The sequence below is a fragment of the Thamnophis sirtalis genome, unplaced genomic scaffold (assembly GCF_051295495.1).
Source record: "Thamnophis sirtalis isolate CommonGarterSnake01/CBP01778 unplaced genomic scaffold, rThaSir2_p1.2 scaffold_9, whole genome shotgun sequence".
Classification (NCBI taxonomy): Eukaryota; Metazoa; Chordata; class Lepidosauria; order Squamata; family Natricidae; genus Thamnophis; species Thamnophis sirtalis.
Window position 1 is genome coordinate 49661429 of NW_028261389.1, and position 19206 is coordinate 49680634.

The following is a 19206-nucleotide window of genomic DNA, read 5'->3' on the forward strand; positions in this document are numbered from 1 at the left end:
ATTTGAAGTTGGTGTACTTTATAAATTAATGGGCTTATATAAAAGTTTTTATTCATAAAATATCCTTTTTCAAAGAGCACCTGGAAGAGCTATAAATGAGTTCTAAAAAAACCCTTAGGGACAACATTATGTTCCAATAATTCTGCAGGTACACTGTGTGAAAATAAATCTGCTTTCTTGGTAATCTATGAGAGAGTTCTGTTTAAGTTTAAACATCCATAGAATATGGATTTTATTTTTTTGGCTTTTTCATAATCTATTCATTTTTTATTAGGTCCTCTCTTCAGGGAACAATATTTTTTGATTTATAAATGAATAGAAGGAAGTGCTAAGCAAAAATACATAAGGGTCCTAATAATAGTTTTAATGCTATGCTTCTGAAATGTTATATATCCGTGATGGCAAATTTATGGCATGCGTGCCACCTGTGGCACATGGAGCCATATCTGCTGGCACAGGAGCCGTCAGCTCCAGTGTGAATGTGCTGATTTTTGGCCTTCCAGAGAGCTGGGGAGGCCATTTTTGCCCTCCCTAGGCTTCTGGAAAGCCCCCGGAGCCCGGGAGGGCAAAAATGTCATCCCCCGTCCCCCTGGAGGAAATACCAAGCTCAGCTTGGAGGTGTGTGGGGGCGGTGTGTGTGTGTGTGTGTGTGTGTGTGGTTGTACATGTGTGCACATGTGGGGCACACGCTTTGCATTATGTGTGCTGGCACACATGCATGCTATTGCATGCACACCCTCGCAATTTTGGCACCCAACAACAAAATTTTTTTACCATTACTGCTATATATCATAGTATATCCATATGTTTGCATATTTCAGCTTTTTTGGATTACATAACTCACAATGGTTTTCTTATTTTTGCAATTAAAAGGAAAAGAGTATTTGATAGAAATAAAGATATTACCAGATAAACATAGTAAATTCATGATCCTTTGTTTTTCTTATCTATTATAAGTCCTGCAACATAGGGAAGGCAATTTTGCTTTCACTTTATTTCTAGGAAATAGTTTATTAAAGTCAATTGCTTGCCCATTGTCTTATCCATTATTTGATAAGCTCTTGAACTATTGCAAAATACCTATTTCTCTTTATTTATTTTAGATTGTTTACATAGCTACCCAACTTGCACTTGCTGTGTGGTTTATATATGGCTAAAAGCATAAAAACAAAAAAATCAAAACCAAAATTCACAAATATTTGAAAGAAACAACTGTGGCTACTACAATATTCACATTCAAATTATATAAATTTTGGGTGGACTAAGTTGTTTGACCAATTGAAAAAATAAATGCCAATTTAACTATAAAGAAAGACAGAAAATATTAGAAGAATAGTCAGACATATTTTGTATCTGCTCTGCTAAGGCCCTGTAACAAAACTAACATATTTTTAAATTTAAAGTATATTTTATAACATTGCTAATAATGTCAAATAAGTATTTATTTACATATTTTAGGCTTTAAGAAAAAATATTTTTGAAATACCAAATTTATTGTACATCAGTGAATTTCTGACAAATATACAGTATAATTGTTGCCTCAGTATAGTCTTCCCTTATTTCCGGGATGGCAAACCTATGGCACGCAGAGCCATTTCTCGGGCATGTGAGCTGTTTCCTGTTGCTCTTCTGGGTTCCAGTGCGCTGGCCAGCTGGTCTTCATGCAGGCAGGAGTGCTAGAAACTGGAAGAGCAGCCACCCAGTGTACATGCACACACTGGGAAAATATTCCTCCGGTTTCTGCATGCCCACTGGTCAGCTGGTTTTTTTGCATGCATGCACACCAGAAACCGTAATACCAGGTGGCTGGTGTGCATGTGCGCTGGAAAGCGGAAGGTCATCTTCCCAGACATGCATATGCACCGGGAAACTGCTCTTCTGGTTTCTGGTGCATGCATGCGCATCGGACAGCTGGTCTTCACGTGCATATGCGTACCAGAAACTGGAAGACCAGGTGGTTGATGCACATGTGCGTGCCGGAAACTGGAAGAGCAGAAAGTAAAATGATGGCAGTAAACAAAGAAATGGAAGAGGCCATTATAAATTTAGAGATGGAGAGATCAATGTTTTAGCTTAGATTAGGTTGATTGCATGCTCTGTAGATTTATAGTGGAGCCTGATTTCTCACCTCCTAGCATGTTTTGACTGACCATGGTCCTGATGGGAATGCTATTGTTGCAGTTGTTTCTCCCCGTATTTTGGTAACTGTGGTGATTGTACTCATCATTTTAATGTTTTTTTAAAAGTTTTTCCACAGTACCATATATCCCTGTTTTCCCCCCTTTATCTATCTATCTTTTTTTGTCTCTATCTCACTCCCTCACAATTCTTCTACCTACTTTACTAACTATTATTGGTGACCACAATATAGAACACCCCATATTATAATACAATCAATACCCAATTTATACAATTGAGCAATACAATTAATAATCTAATAATAATCTAATGATGGTCTAATAGTTATGACTACTAACAAACAGTTATACTAATCTTAATCTAATTGTTATTTAATTATAAGAAATATAAAAGTTATAGATATTGCATTTATTATGAGTATTACTTATAATATAATACATATATCACAAGTTTAATATCTTAAGTCTACTTATAAAAATATAAATAAATATATGTATTTTAACTGGATTATTAAATTGATTACGTTATAAAAATATCTAGGATACACACACACACTATATAAGCCTATATGTTTGCTTTGACATACACATATGTCCACTGGATATTATCTGTAAGTGTCTATGAAAATATATATTATCAGAAAGTATAAAATATAAAGGTGTTTAAGGTATTCTATATAAAGTTCCAATTCTAGTTTTAAATGAACAGCAATAGGAATTTGGAATCTAGGATCAATTCAGGAGACAATGATGAAGATGCAGGCGCTAGTGACAAAAAGTCTTAAAGAACTTAAGTGATATGGGGGAGGTGAAAGGAGAGATATGTAAACTAGATGATAAAATTGGTACAATATATTGGTACAATAAATTTAGAGATGGAGAGATCAATGTTTTATCTTAGATTCCAAAATATAGTGGAAACTAAGGAAGAAGTTTTTCCAAAGTTAATGGCCAAACTCCTGGCTGAACTTCTGCAAAAAAGAAAGTAGGAAGTGGAAAACAACCTGGATGACGTGTATAGGGTCCATACAAACTATGTATACAGACACAAACTTCCAAGGAGATACATGTAAGATTTACAAGAAAAAAGACAAGAGATTAAGTCTACAGCAAAACAAGAGAAGAATCTCTGGTTTATAAAGAAAAAGAAATCATAACATTAAAGCAGATACCAAAACGGATAGGGGAACACAGAAGAAAATACATTTCCTATTGACTCAACTGCTCAAATACAGAGTGATGTTTAGATGGCTTATCTGTGAGGGGATGCTAATAACCTGGCAGGAAAAGAAATCTGTATTGACTTGCTGAAAAAGGCACAGGAATTTTATGATCACTATATAATAGGAGAAGACAAACAAGACAGTAGAGAGGAAGCAGAAAATAAGAGTCAGGAAGAACAGATGTCAGAGGAAAAACTTACGGAGCAGAATATAAGGGACCGAAGGGAAACAGAACGACAGGAGAAAGAAGGAGCCAGGACAAGAACACAAACTGAGATAAGAACAAGAAAAGGACCAAAACCAACATACAAATAAGATGGAAGATGAAATAAAGATGATATTCTTGAACATCAATGGTTTCAAATCACCGGCCAAGTGAAAACAAACATTAACAACACTCAAAAGATAGAATATGGATATTGTCTGCCTACAGGAGGTCCATATCAAAGAAAAATATGGTAATATTTTAGAAGGCCCCAAATTAGGAAAACTGCATCTGGCATTAGCACAAAATAAGAAAAGAGGGATTGCGGTATACATAAAAGATTGGTTAAATTCAAGGAAAATATTTAGTGACAGAGAAGGCAGATTTTTAATGATGGAAATAACAAATAAAAAAAGAATTCTGCTGGTGACAATTTATGCTCCAAATATAAACCAAAAATAATTCTATAATAAATTACACAAGAAAATAATTGAATCTGATTGGGAAAATATCTGTATAATAGGCAACAAAATATATTATAGGAATACAAAGAAGAATAAAAAGAAAAGACAACATCCACTAAGTATCTTCTTTGAAATGGTGCAAGAATTAAATTTAAGGGATGCATGGAGACAGATAAATCCAAAGAAAAGACAGTGCACTTTCTTTTCCCATCCGCACAATTCATAGTCGCGAATAGATATGGCATGGATGAACCCAGAATTGATCAATAACATAGAAGATATGGAGATTTCACCAAATACATGGGCAGACCACAATCCACTAATGGTAAAATGGAAAGGTCGGAGGAAAAAATTAAGATGGATGCTAAATCAGAGAATTGTAAAAGAAAAATCATATATACAAATGATAGATAAGGAATTAGATATTTTCTTCAAGGAAAACAAGAAAGATCAAACAACACTACAAAATCTATGGGATACCACAAAAGCCGATGTGCAGGATATAACAATAGCATATACGGCAAGGAGAAGTACGGAAAAAAGGAAACAGCAAACATTATTAAAGGAGAAGTTTAAAGAGTTGGTGATCATGTTGCAGAAAGAACCACAAAATGCTAAAATCAAAGAAGAGAGATTTGGTGAAACAAAAAATCAATCTAACACTTCAAGAAGAAAAGATATGTAATATAGAAATGGCGAAACAAAACTATTTCAAAACAGCAAATAAGGCTGGCCCACAAATTGAAGAAAGACAAAACCAAAAAGCTAATACAGCAATTACAGGACAAACATGGGAATTTGTTCCATAAGACAGAAGGAAAAAAAAGTGTAATCCAAAACTTTTTTCAAACTCTATACAGTCAGGGAAACATATCAGAAAAAGAACTCCAAAATTATTTACAAGAGAGAAACCTACCAAGTATTTCAGAGGAAGCAAGAGAAATGCTAAATGAGAAAATAACTCTAACATAGATAAAGGAGGCAATTAAGAAACAAAAAACAATAAATCACCAGGACCAGATGGGATTCCCGCAGAGATACATAAAAATTTCAAGAAACTTTTGAGGAAATCATGTTAGAATTGTACAATGAAGTATTAGAACAAGCAAAAATGCCAAGTTCATGGCTGAGGCATTTATAACATTAATTCCAAAAGAAGAAACAGACAATCAATTGATCCAAAATTATAGGACAATCTCGCTGCTAAATGTTGACTATAAAATATTTATGACGACTATTGCGGAAAGACTTACAAATATTAAATAAAATTATTCATTCAGATCAAAACGGATTCCTACCCAAGAGACAATTAAGAAATAATACAAGAATTATAATGAATGTAATATGAATACTATGAAGCACATCCAGAGAAACAATTAGCATTAGTATTGATAGATGCACAAAAAGCTTTTGATAATTTAAATTGGCAATTTCTTATTACACAATTAGCTATTATGAAATTTGGAGAAAAAATTATTGCAATGATTAAGACAATATATTCCAACCAAAAAGCTAAAATAATGTTGAATGGAGATCTAACAGACAAAGTCACTGTAAATAAAGGGGTCAGACAAGGATGCCCACTATCTCCTCTTCTATTTATCCTCTGATTGAAGGTTTTATTAAGATGGATTATGGAAAAAGAGGAAATAAAAGGGTTAAAAATTTAAAAAGAAGAATACAAAACTCAGACGTTCGTGGATGATATGGTTTTTATAATAGAAGACCCCCTTGAAACAGGGAAAATGTTAATTCAGGAAGTAGAGGAATTTGGTAAAGTTGCAGGCTTAAAAATAAATAAAAATAAAGCAAAGATAATTATTAAAAATCTTACACAAAGGCAAAATGAGGAATTAGAGAGCGCATTGGAAATGCAAATAGTTAAAAAGGTAAAATATCTTGGAATCTGGCTAATGACTAAATGTTCTACTATAAAAGAAGACAATTATTCAAAATTACTATAACAAATGCGAAAGCACTTGGAAAATTGGGCTAATTTACAATTATCGCTAATTGGAAGAATCGTGACCATAAAAATGAATATCCTACCAAAACTTTTTTGCTATTCCAAACTGTACCAGTAAAATTAGGGCATTTTTTTCATGGAACTAAATAAAATAATTTTAAAATTTATTTGGCTGGGGGAAAAAGCTAGGATAAAATTAAAATTACTACAGAACTCTAGAATCAAAAGAGGATTTGGCCTCCCAGATTGGGAGTTTTACTACCAGGAAGCAGCTGTAACATGGCTCAAAGAATGGATAGTACTCCAAAATAAAAGAGTATTGACGATAGAGGGCCTTGATTTACAGTTGGGCTGGCATGCTTTTATCTGGGAGGGAAAGAGTAAAGCCCATAAATATTTCCAGAGGTTTCAGGTAAGAGGGGTCTTACTTAAGGTGACCAGACGTCCCGCTTTTGGCGGGACACCCCCGCTTTTTAATGCATTTTCCCGCGTCCCGCACGCTTTTTTAAAAAGCACGCTTTTTTTGGCGCTCGCAGCTCCCGCCCATCAGCTGCTAGCTTGCTGGGCTGGCTCATCGTTCTGTTCTATCTGCTACCTACAAATTTAAGCCAGCCCAGCCTGCCGCTCAGTGATTTAATTGGCCAGGAGTCCAGCCAATCAGTGAGCTGGCTGGGATGGAAAATTTTCCATCCCAACCAGCTCACTGATTGGCTGGACTCCTTACCCTGAGGACTCCTGCGTGAGTCTCCATTTTCCTTTCGTCTTTTGGGGTTGCAGCTGCGCTTGTTGGTGAGTAATCTAATCTAATTCTAATGAATCTAATCAGAGAATTTTCCGCTGGCCGCGGCAGGAGGAGAGGGTGGGGGCAGCAGCAGCCACCCGCAGAGAACTTCCTCTCACTTCCGGGGCTCCCGCCGCCCGGCAGAAGCCACTGAAGCGCGTGGAAGTTCTGTGCGGGCGGCTGCCGCTGCCCCCACGCTCTCGTTCGTGCAGAGAATTAGCCTCGGCTGCTGAAGGGATCGGGCCCCCACTTTAACTTTCTCCTCCTCCTCCTCCCCTTCCGCCCTCAGCAAGAGAAACGGCAGCCGGGCTTCCGCCACGCCCCCGCACCGCCGCTATTTCTTCTTCCCCGGCCTTCCCAGTTAGCTTGCTTGAAGCTCCGAGGAGGCGGGAGGAGGGTCGCAGGAGTGGAAGTGGGGGGAGGTCTCCCTCCTCTTCCCCTTCTGCCATGAGCAGCAGCAACGGCAGCTGAGCTGGGAAAGGGGCGTTTTAGCAGACTGTGGGAGCCCTGTCAAAGCGCACCTTTCCCGCGTCGGCGGCTGTAGGGACCGCCCCGCTGCTTTCTCTTCCTCCTCCTCCTCTTCCCCTTCTGCCATGAGCAGCAGCAACGGCAGCCGAGCCGGGAAATGGGCGCTTTGGCAGGGCTGTGGGAGCCCTGTCAAAGCGCACCTTTCCCGTGTCGGCGGCTGTAGGGACCGCCCCGCTGCTTTCTCTTCCTCCTCCTCCTCCTCCCCTTCTGCCATGAGCAGCAGCAACGGCAGCCGAGCCGGGAAATGGGCGCTTTGGCAGGGCTGTGGGAGCCCTGTCAAAGCGCACCTTTCCCGCGTCGGCGGCTGTAGGGACCGCCCCGCTGCTTTCTCTTCCTCCTCCTCCTCTTCCCCTTCTGCCATGAGCAGCAGCAACGGCAGCCGAGCCGGGAAATGGGCGCTTTGGCAGGGCTGTGGGAGCCCTGTCAAAGCGCACCTTTCCCGTGTCGGCGGCTGTAGGGACCGCCCCGCTGCTTTCTCTTCCTCCTCCTCCTCTTCCCCTTCTGCCATGAGCAGCAGCAACGGCAGCCGAGCCGGGAAATGGGCGCTTTGGCAGGGCTGTGGGAGCCCTGTCAAAGCGCACCTTTCCCGTGTCGGCGGCTGTAGGGACCGCCCCGCTGCTTTCTCTTCCTCCTCCTCCTCCTCCCCTTCTGCCATGAGCAGCAGCAATGGCAGCCGAGCCGGGAAATGGGCGCTTTGGCAGGGCTGTGGGAGCCCTGTCAAAGCGCACCTTTCCCGTGTCGGCGGCTGTAGGGACCGCCCCGCTGCTTTCTCTTCCTCCTCCTCCTCTTCCCCTTCTGCCATGAGCAGCAGCAACGGCAGCCGAGCCGGGAAATGGGCGCTTTGGCAGGGCTGTGGGAGCCCTGTCAAAGCGCACCTTTCCCGTGTCGGCGGCTGTAGGGACCGCCCCGCTGCTTTCTCTTCCTCCTCCTCCTCCTCCCCTTCTGCCATGAGCAGCAGCAACGGCAGCCGAGCCGGGAAATGGGCGCTTTGGCAGGGCTGTGGGAGCCCTGTCAAAGCGCACCTTTCCCGCGTCGGCGGCTGTAGGGACCGCCCCGCTGCTTTCTCTTCCTCCTCCTCCTCCTCCCCTTCTGCCATGAGCAGCAGCAACGGCAGCCGAGCCGGGAAATGGGCGCTTTGGCAGGGCTGTGGGAGCCCTGTCAAAGCGCACCTTTCCCGCGTCGGCGGCTGTAGGGACCGCCCCGCTGCTTTCTCTTCCTCCTCCTCCTCCTCCCCTTCTGCCATGAGCAGCAGCAACGGCAGCCGAGCCGGGAAATGGGCGCTTTTGAAGGGCTTCCGCCGCGCCCCCAAGGACCGCTGACCTCGCGCCTCCGTTTCTTCTTCTTTCCCAGCCTTCCCAGTTAGCTTGCTTGAAGCTCCGAGGAGGCGGGAGGAGGGTCGCAGGAGTGGAAGTGGGGGGAGGTCTTCCCAGCCGGGAAGAGCTGAGAGGCTGCCGGCCCCTTTTGCAGGAAAGTTAACTTTTCTTGGTGAAATCCTGCCCCCCCCCCCCCCCGCGTGGGTGAGTGGTAGGCTGTCCTCTTCCCGCAAGCAAGCCGCCCGGAGTTACCTGTGTGTGAGGTGGGCTGCCCTATGCATTTGCGTGTGTGCGCTGGAAAGAGAGTGAAAAAGAGAGGGAGAAATAATTATATTAATTAGATAGATCAGTCTTTCTCCACCTTGGAGACTTGAAAGTGTGTGGACTTCAACTCCCAGAAAGGGAGTTGGGAGAAAGGGAGAAAGGAGGAGAGAATGAAAGGATGATGGAAAGAAGAAAGAGGTAAGGAGAGGAGGATGGAAAAGAGAGAAAGAGGAGGAGAGAGGGTAGAAAGGGGAAGAGGAAGAGCAGGAGTAGGAGAAAGGTAAGGGAAGAAGGAAGGGAAAGGAGAGCAGGAAGGAAGAAAGTAGAGAAGGGAGGAAGGGAGAAAAGAAAGGGAAAATAAGGTGGTGTTATAACAGGAGGAAGGGATGGTAAACAAAGCAACCCAAACTGTATATTATAACCTATTAAATGAAATAATAAATGTATAAGAATGATAAATGTTAAAACACTTGTAACCAAATGACATGCTATATGTGATGATGGGTTTTTTTCTTTTTGTTTTGTTTTTATTGTTGTGGGTATGTGTCGTCTATGTAACAAAAAAAAAATAAAAAAAAGTTGATAGGCAAGAGGAAGGAGGAAGGAAGGAAAAAAGAAAAAGAGGGAGAGAGGAAAGAAGAAAAGATGGAACTAGAAAGCAAAGAAGGGAGGGAGGGAGGAAAGGGTAAGACAGGGAAAGAGTAGAAAGACAGAGAAGGTGAAGGTAGATAGGCAGAAGGAAGGAAGAAGGAAGAAATAGGAAAGGAGGGAAGAAGGAAGGAACAGAAGCGAAGAAATGGAAAGAGCAGAAAGACAGAGAAGGTAGATAGGCAAAAGAAATGAAGCTGAAAGAATGGAAGGAGGAAGGAAGAGAAAAAAAGAGGAAGGGAGTGAGTGAGGAAAGAAGAGAGGATGGAAGGAGAAAGGAAGGAAGAGAGGGAAAGAGCAGAAGACAGATAAGGTGAAGGTAGATCAGCAAGAGGAATGAAGGAAGAAGTGAGGAGTCTCGAGGAGGGGGAAAACATTTAGTGACCAAAGTTACAATGGCATTGAAAAAAGTGACTGATGACCATTTTTCACACTTAGCGACCATTTTCACACTTAGCGACCGTTGTGGCATCCTCATGGTTACGCGATCAAAATGTTGATGTTTGGCAACAGATTCGTATTTCTGATGATAGTTTGAAATGGTGACAGTATAAATTATTGCTGGTGTAATACTTAACAATGGTTTTTAAGGATTTCTTTTATTTATAGAATACCTTTTTTATTATTTTGGGGGGATTTTTACTTTTAAATTGTTTATAAAATGTATTTACTACAAGAAATGTTCCTTTTTGCAAATGTGATCTTTGCAAATCTTTGTGATGCAATATGTTCAGACCAGGTTTATGTGTCTCAAAGTGGCTGCTATTCTATGGGCAGGCCAGGTTGGTGCAAGGCAGCTTTGCCAGATTTGGTGTGTTTCACCCTCATTGAATTTTATATCGTATAAAGAATGGAAGGAGGAAGGAAGAGAAAAAAGGAGGAAGGGAGTGAGTGAGGAAAGAAGAGGATGGAAGGAGGGAGGAAGGAAGGAAGAGAGGGAAAGAGCAGAAGACAGATAAGGTGAAGGTAGATCAGCAAGAGGAATGAAGGAAGAAGTGAGGAGTCTCGAGGAGGGGGAAAACATTTAGTGACCAAAGTTACAATGGCATTGAAAAAAGTGACTGATGACCATTTTTCACACTTAGCGACCGTTGCGACCATTTTTCACACTTAGCGACCGTTGCGACCATTTTTCACACTTAGCGACCGTTGCAGCATCCTCATGGTCACGTGATCAAAATTTTGTTTGGCAACAGATTCGTATTTATGCTGGTTTCAGTGTCCTGGGGTGACCTTTTGACAAAAAAAAATTTTTTTTAATCAAGCCCCCCCCCCCCCCCCCCCCCCCGGTAAAGGGTGTCCCTCTTTTCCAATCTGAAAATCTGGTCACCTTAGTCTTACTAGAAATATGGATGAAAATCAAAACAAACTTCTTTTGAAGTTTCAAAAATTCCTAGATGGATATCAACCATGGAAGCAATTATCTACCCCATTGTAGCAGATTTGAATAGGATATTGACATATAAGGAGTTATTGCATGGGCAAGGAAATTTTTTAAAAAAATCAGGAGTTAAAATTACAGGGAATTGAATTAGGCTGGTGGCCATATCTACACATTCAAACAAGATACAAAACGGATTTAGAACAGCACGGATTTCAAAATGAACAAGAAAAACTGGACAAAATAGTAACAGGAACAGAAGAAAAAATGATTACAAAAACATACAATTGTCTCTTAAAATTCAAAATGGAGGAGGAAACTGAGAAGGAAACAATGATAATTTGGTCTAAAAGCTTCGGGTACAATATTGAATTGGAGCACTGGGAAAAATTATGGGGAAAAAATTATAAATTGACAATGTCAGCATCCTATAAGGAAAACATCTACAAAATGTTTTATAGATGGCATTTACTCCCAGTGAGATTGGCCAAAATGTTCCCAAATAGATCTCTAAACTGTTGGAAATGTAACCACCAACCGGGGACCTTCTATCATATGTGGTGGACGTGTCCGAAAGCCAAAGAATTCTGGACTAAAATTCAAAAATGGTTAGAAGAAATAATAGAACAAAAAATTGACATGAACCCTGAGCTGTTTCTTCTAGGAGTAATAATAAAAAAAATATTAGTAAGGATATCCAATATATAATGCTTCATTCACTGCTGCTAGAATCTCATTTGCCCAAAATTGGAAACAAAAACCATTCCCTCAAATGCAGAAATCATAAAAAAGGTGCTAGAATGCTCAGAAATAGACAAACTAATGATGGAACTAAGAGATAGAGAGAAAACAGAGTGCTACAAGATATGGAACAGGTGGTATAATTGGCTCGAAAAGAGATGTAAAATCAATGCATAAGGAACACATAGCAAACACAATGAAAAGAGATGGCATATACTTAGAAAGCAATAGAGAAGGAAATATTGTATATAGATGTATATATTGTAAAAATGAGAAAGTATGAAACAAAGAATAATATGTATAAGATAATAGAATGGAAAATGGAAAACCCAAAATCAGAAAAAAGAAATACCGATAATAGAAAGCTTTAAAAGTGTAACTGTGATTTTAATGTTTGGAAAATGTCAAATAAAAAACACTTAAAAAAATAAAAATAAAAAAACTTTACAAAAAAATGCCTTTTACTTATTTCTATATTTAAAAATAGTAGCTATTGGCTACTATTATAGAGACAATTAAAAAGACCAAATGTTAATGGTCTGTCAGAAAGACCTATAAATAAGGTAGTGGCAAAAGAGTAGACTGGCCCTTTGCCAGCTTTTTCCTAAGCAAAAATGTAGCAGCAAGGAGAAATAGATTTTCCTGTAATTTGTTTCCTATAACATTTTTTCTCACTGTCATACTTTGGATCTGATTTGTTGGCCTCTATTGTATTTAAATTTGTAAAAGTAATTGTTTGAAAAACTAAGATTGCGACTGCAGACATAACAACATAGACTAAGGTGACCAGATTTTAGCATTGGTAAAGTGGGACACCATTGATGGCGGGGGAGTGTGAGGTTGGGGACGGTGGGAATTGTAATCCCAGGAACAAAACAAAAGGTCGGGGAAAGAAATACAAGGAATATAGGGTTGGGTGCAGGGCTGGGTTTCAAAAATTGTTTGAACCTATTCTGTGGACGTGGCCTCCTTTCTGGGTGTGGCTTGCTGCCCATGTGACCGGATGGGAGTGGCTTGCTGCCCATGTGACCAGATGGGAGTGGCCTGCCAGGCTTCCACCCATGTGACCAGGTGGGAGTGGCCAAGACGATGTTATTACTAGATATTACTAATTACTAGATATTATTAATATTACTAGATCATTATTAATGCATAGATAACTGCGGGACATTATACACTCCCCCCCCATACACAAACTATGACAGTGCCAGGAAAACACCAAAAAATAAGAATTCCCCCCCCCCCACAAAAAAAGACTGCCAATGAAACCAGTTTTTTTCCCTAAGCCTAAGGACAGGAAAGACAAAGTCATTGGAATAAAAACCATCAAGGCAATGTGGGAAATTATAAAGGACAGGAGCTCACAGAACCATCAACCACCTCAGAATTACCTAAACAACAAGGGTGAAACACACTAAATCTGGCAAAACTGCCTTGCAAGAAACCTGGCCTGCCCATAGAAAAGCAGCCACTTTAAGACACATAAACCTGGTCTGAACACTTAAAAGCAACATATTGCATCACAAAGAAAACATTTGCAGAAAGGAATAACATTTCTTGTAGTAAATATATTTTATAAACAACTAAAAAATAAAATTCCCCCAAAAATAATTTAAAAAGATATTCTATAAATAAAAGAAATCCTTAAAAACCATTGTTAAGTATTAAACCAGCAATAATTTACACTGTAACAATTTTAAGTTATTGCACCAGCCATAGTATACTGTAACCATTAGTTCAACCCACCAGCAATAATTTACACATTTCAAACTATTCTAGACACAATAACTTAAAATGAAACCATTAATAATATTCCATACACAATAAATTATAATAAAACTATTATAAAAAATTCTATACACAATACATTTCAAAGTATTGAATGTAGAATATTTTAAAATGGTTTATTTTAATTTATTTTGGATAGAATCTTTTTTTAAATAGTCTAAGACAATTTAAAAAAAGATTCTATCCAAAATAAATTAAAGTAAACCATTTTAAAATATTCTACACTCAATACTTTTAAGTAAAACAATTATAAAAAATACTATGCACAATACATTTCAAAGTATTGAGTATAGAATATTTTAAAATGGTTTACTTTAATTTATTTTGGATAGAATATTTTTTAAATAGTCTAAGACAATTTTTAAAAAGATTCTATCCAAAATAAATTAAAGTAAACCATTTTAAAATATTCTACACTCAATATTTTTATGTAAAATTATTTTAATACATTCTATGCATTAAATAAAATATTATTTTAAAATACATTAAAAAAATTAAAAAACAGGTCACTTACCAGTAGGCAGAATCAGCAACACTCCAATGCGATGGATGGACTCGTCACGATGGATGGAAGCAACAGGGAGCAGGCAGGCAGCAGGAACAGGTAAGACACTGGACCCTCAGACAAGGCTAGGGTCACTAAGGCTGCCTGGCAGGAGAGGGGGGCGGGGGGGGCTTCCCTTGCGAAAGGTAGGCTACCTTCGCCTCCAGGCCACGGCTTTCGCGAGGGAAGGCCTGGAGCCTCTACTGCCGCTACCGCCCCCCACCCGCCTTCAGCTGCGTGGCGTGCGCCAACCCATGGCTTTTGCGAGGGAAGGCCTAGGGGCCTTCCCTTGCAAAAGCTAAGCCGCCACCCACCCGCCTTCGGCCGCATAGTATACACAAGCCCACGGCTTTCGCGAGGGAAGGCCTGGAGCCCTTCCCTTGCAAAAGCTAGGCCACCTCCCCCCCACCCACCTTTGACCGCTACCACCACTACCGCCCCGCCACCCAGCTTTGGCTGCATGGCATGCGCCAGCCCGCAGCTTTCATGAGGGAAGGCCTGGAGGCCTTCCCTTGCGAAAGCTAGGCCGCTGCCCCCCCACCTTCGACCGCACCGCTACCGCCCCCACCCGGCTTCGGCTGCGTGGCGTGCGCCAACCCATGGCTTTTGTGAGGGAAGGCCTTCCCTTTTGAAAGCTGGGCCACTGCCACCCACCCGAAGCCTCCCGAGTCCCGCCGCCAGGGCTTAGTTGCTTACCTGAGGGGGAAGCAGCAAGCTCCTGGAAGGCGAAGGCTGAAGGGAATTTTCAAATGGGGGTTCATCTCCAGCCGCTCACTGATTGGCTGTACTCCAGCCAATCAATGAGCGGCAGGCTGGGCTTAGTGCAGACGGGCAGGGAGCGAGTGAGATAGCTGCGGACAAGTGGGGGAGCAAGCGAGCGAGCTGCGATGCGCCAGCAAAAGGGCGCTTTGCAGCAACAGGGACCAGGACCGGTACCGGCGTTCCCAGAAGTTAATTACTTCTGGGTTCACCAACCAACTGTTACACAGGAACCGGGGCGAACCGGGAGGAACCCACCCCTGGTTGGGTGTCAAAAGCATACAGATATGGGCAGGGGGAGTGGAAACTAATACAAAGGGGGGTGCTGCTGTGGACGATGGGGGTATACTCCCGGTGCACGTGCCCACAGAAGCAGGCTTGGTGGAGAGTGATGGATAGTGTAGTCTGGTGCCTCGGCAAGGCTCGAGTGGAGGGTCCCCCTTCGCCCCCCTCCTCGACCTGTCAGATTGCCCCCCCCAAAAGCTGGCCTCACCCCCGCCTCTTCTGCCCCCCTTTTCCTTCTCGCCCCCACCCCCGAGCATCCGGAAGTGCCCCTCCCAGGAAGGAGCCTTACCGGGCATGCCCTGGCCTCACCTCATCCTGTAATTCCTTGGCGGCGTCAGTTGCAGCGGTGGCCGTGAGACCTCCTCCTCAGCTGCTGCCATCTTGGCTCCCCCTCCCTACAAGCCCCCTCCCTCTGACTTCCCTCAGGCCCTGCCCCCCCTCTTCCCTCGCCCTTGTGCAGTGGGTTTTGGCAGCACCACGGACGCCCTTTCGCCCACTCACCAGCAGCAAGCGCTTAGAAGTTCTCCCGTCCACCCATCCAAGGGGCTCTTGCCCTTTGTTAACTCTCTGAAGAGGGAACGGTGAGAATGAATTCCATTTGGAAGCGCGGGAACCCAATTCCACGTAGGAGAATTCACCACATCCCTTCCAGGACTATATGGCGGCAATTAAGCGAACGGTGGGGGACGCTTCGTGGGGGCGGGGGTGGGTGGGAAAAGAGCCAGAGAGGTCCACCAGCCAATAGGGATGCAAAAAGGGAGGGGCGTGGTCCCGAGAAGCCAGCCAATGGGAGGGAGCAGCTCAGGCGGCCTCTAATGGAAACTTTCAGCTAGCATAGTGAGAAGTCACCTGTGGATTTCTCAAAATCTTTGGAGTGAAACTGAGATACTACTTGTTGTGCATTCTTTCCAAAATTCGGGACTTTTTAAAAACGCTGCTGGACGCAGGACAAATTGTGAAAAATCGGGACTGTCTCGCCAAAAGCGGGACATCTGGTCACTTTAACATAGACCCCCTAAACCCTCAAAATGCAATGTGCGGTGCTGCCCCTGCGCCTCCCGTATGCATGCATTTCCCCGGAGATGCCCTTCCCCCTGCACATGTGTGGCAGAGGCCCACTGGCTGGCGGGAGGCACGTGCGCATGCATGGCGGAACTGAACTGGGGCCACAGCTCGTGTTCCCATAGAGAGGGCACTGCATGCCACTTGTGCACATGTGCCATAGGTTCATCATCATGGATGTATACATTTGTAGATTATATGCATCTTCCTAATTATTCTTCTTTACTTGAAGAACTTTCTTATTGTCCATTCCATTCCATTTATACAGCATTTAGCTGTAATGTGGTTTGCTTTATTTGGGTATAACATTTTAACAATCAAGCTTTATTATTTTAAAAAATAAGTTTTATGGCTAGATGATATAGCAAGAAGGATAGTAAAATGCTACTTATCTCGTATAAAGTCCTTAGTTATATAGTGGGGTATCCTATCTCCCATGGTTTCTGTCCATCCAGTAAAACTGGGAAGAATCGATGAATTTTGGATCCCTTCAATCAAATAATGCCATCTATATATTGTGGTTCCTGCTCTGCAGTTTGGTACTTCTGAGAGATCTGTCTTCTTCCTGCTCCATTATTTTTTTCAGATTCCCTTAAAACCTGGCTGATCCCAGATCTTGAGGTAAGGTGTTTGTGATGCCCTGTGGGTGATGTTTTTGTTGGAAAGAATAGGTTTGTCTGAATGCACAAGATTTTTTTTTTTGCTGTTTTTCCTTGTTTTTATTCTTGTTCTTATTAGATAAAAACTGTTGGTGGCTTCTAAATCTCATTATAAATGAATAAACGTATTTTGGAGAAAATATCCACAGAACATTTACAGTAAGCAGTAGAATAGGTGAGGTCTTCTCTACATGGGGCAGCCCTTGAAGAGTGTTCGGAGACTCCAGCTGGTCCAGAATGCAGCCACGCAAGCGATTGTGGGTGCACCCCGGTACACCCACGTTACACCTGTCCTCTGCGAGCTGCACTGGCTACCTATTGGTCTCCAGATACGCTTCAGGGTGCTAGTTATTACTTATAAAGCCCTACATGGTATTGGACCCGTATACTTGAGAGACCGCCTTCTGCCGATTACCTCCCACAGACCCATTCGATCCCACAGATTAGGCCTCCTCCGTATTCCATCTGCCGGCCAATGTCGGCTGGCGACTACTGGGAAGAGGGCCTTCTCTGTGGCTTCCCCGGCCCTTTGGAACGAGCTCCCCGTGGAGATTCGGACTCTCTCCACCCTTCAGGCCTTCCGGATGGCCATGAAGACCTGGCTGTCCCAGCAAGCCTGGGGTTGAGTTCCCCCGCCTACTCGAATTTGCTGTGTCTGTTGTGCTTTTTAAACTGTTTGTATTGTCTGATTGTCTTTGTCTTACTTTTTGTAATTTCCCCTCCCTTGGCTTTGTTCAGCCACCCTGAGTCCCTTCGGGGAATAGGGCGGCCTACAAATTGAATAAAATCCAAATCCAAATTTAAGCCACCAAGATCTGGTGTGAACAGCAAATTCAGGAACTTGAGCAACAAAGCATAATTATATTCCTACAAAAGCAGAAAGTCAAGCAAAATGACATTTAATTACACAATTGAATTATACACTTTGTATCAATTATACAAAGATATAAAAGTGGGCTATCTTACTATTTTATGTTATTATTTAACTGTATTCAGAGAAAGTTTATCATATTAAAAGCTTCTGTCCTCTCTATCTAAACGCAGCAGGGCCTAATCAGGACTGATTACAAAAGCTTTGTTTCCAAGTTAGCAATCCTCTACTTCTTTATCCTTTGGCTTGAAACTGTCATGGACATGAAAGCACCACTGGGGATGGAGGAAGTTAGATTGAAGATGAGATCTCCGACCTCTGGTATTAATTTTCAAACTAATGGCCATTTTATGGGATACCATACTATGCTTTTCAAATTCCAAGTATGCCTATTGACCAGATGATTTGAGGATTCCAGTGCAATGTATAAATATGACTATTCCATAATCTATGGTTAAGGAAACAATGACTCAGTGCAATGTGGAAATCCAGCCAGCATATCTTGAAAGAATTTCTTCAGGGTTTGGAATTAGCATTTATATTACTGTTCTCCTGCCTTTGGCCATAGAAACTTCAGAACAGAATGTTCAGGGAAAATCACTGTAACCTAAGAGCACATATACTTCATCCTGTTCATATTTTAAAGCTTGTTCATTTTGTATTGCATATTAAAGGCTTCCATTTTATTTCATACAATCTGATTGAATCTAAACTTAGGGTTTTGAGATAGCTGTCACCTCAGACATATAATGTATTGTCCTGTGGACTTATCATTTAGTGTTTCTATGGTGCCCTGCTGATTTAATCGTATATGCTTTTTCATATTTGGTTATCTTTATTTCATATACTTGGCAGCTGTTCTGGGGCAAATAATGCAATTAAATATCCCAAACTTTCCCTCTTCCATATGCCTTCTTTTTCTTTATAGTTATTATTAGAAAGATAGAACATTACCTTGCTTTGTAAGATTAAACCATTGGATTTCTTTTTCCTCATTTCTATGAAAATTTAAGTACAACTTATCAGAATTATCAAAATAATTCAAAATATTTTTTCCATTTCTATTCCCTTTGCCCCTGCCCTATTTTCAAGTAAGTTGTAGAATATTAATTATGTAAAAAAAAGATACCAAAGGCTGGATTTTAGGGGTCTCATCAATTTTACAAGATACTATATTAAACAATTGAGGATAAAGACAGATATGCTAAGACATGAGGATAGAAAACAGAAAATATCAGCCATGTTTACTTATCCAACTGTTTATATCTACTGTTGTTAATCCCTCTGACTGGAGAAAACAATCAATTGTAGCAATGGAAGTTGTCACTGAAGTGAGATAATTGTCTCCTCTTCACAACCACACCTAGGTTATGACATTTATGTATTTATTTAAATTTATTGACTGCTTAACTCCAGTGGACTCAGGTGACATATACTTGGTTGGTGGTGTATAGGAAAAATAATAAAAGCAACTGTGCATTTGTTCTTATTTGCCCCTCAAATAACCACTTTGTTTTGGAATTTATTTTAAATCACAGTTAATTGCATATTTTAAGAAAGTACAAGGCTGTGATGCAGAAAAAGAA

The 19206-nt window shown here is 41.6% G+C and overlaps 1 protein-coding gene across 4 annotated transcripts in view; it reads left to right on the forward strand.

The window, feature by feature from the left end:
- The window catches only part of TAFA2 (TAFA chemokine like family member 2), a 274868-nt gene that overhangs the window by 180861 nt on the left and 74801 nt on the right, over positions 1 to 19206 (forward strand). For 3 of the 4 annotated variants that reach the window (XM_087723532.1, XM_087723534.1, XM_087723533.1), the window contains 2 exons: positions 16677 to 16711; positions 17794 to 17941. In XM_087723532.1, the coding sequence (XP_087579658.1) occupies positions 16677 to 16711; positions 17794 to 17941 (183 nt within the window). Of the gene's footprint in view, positions 1 to 13855; positions 14045 to 16676; positions 16712 to 17793; positions 17942 to 19206 lie in introns of those variants that run through there. The other variant, XM_087723535.1, reaches the window with a different exon arrangement.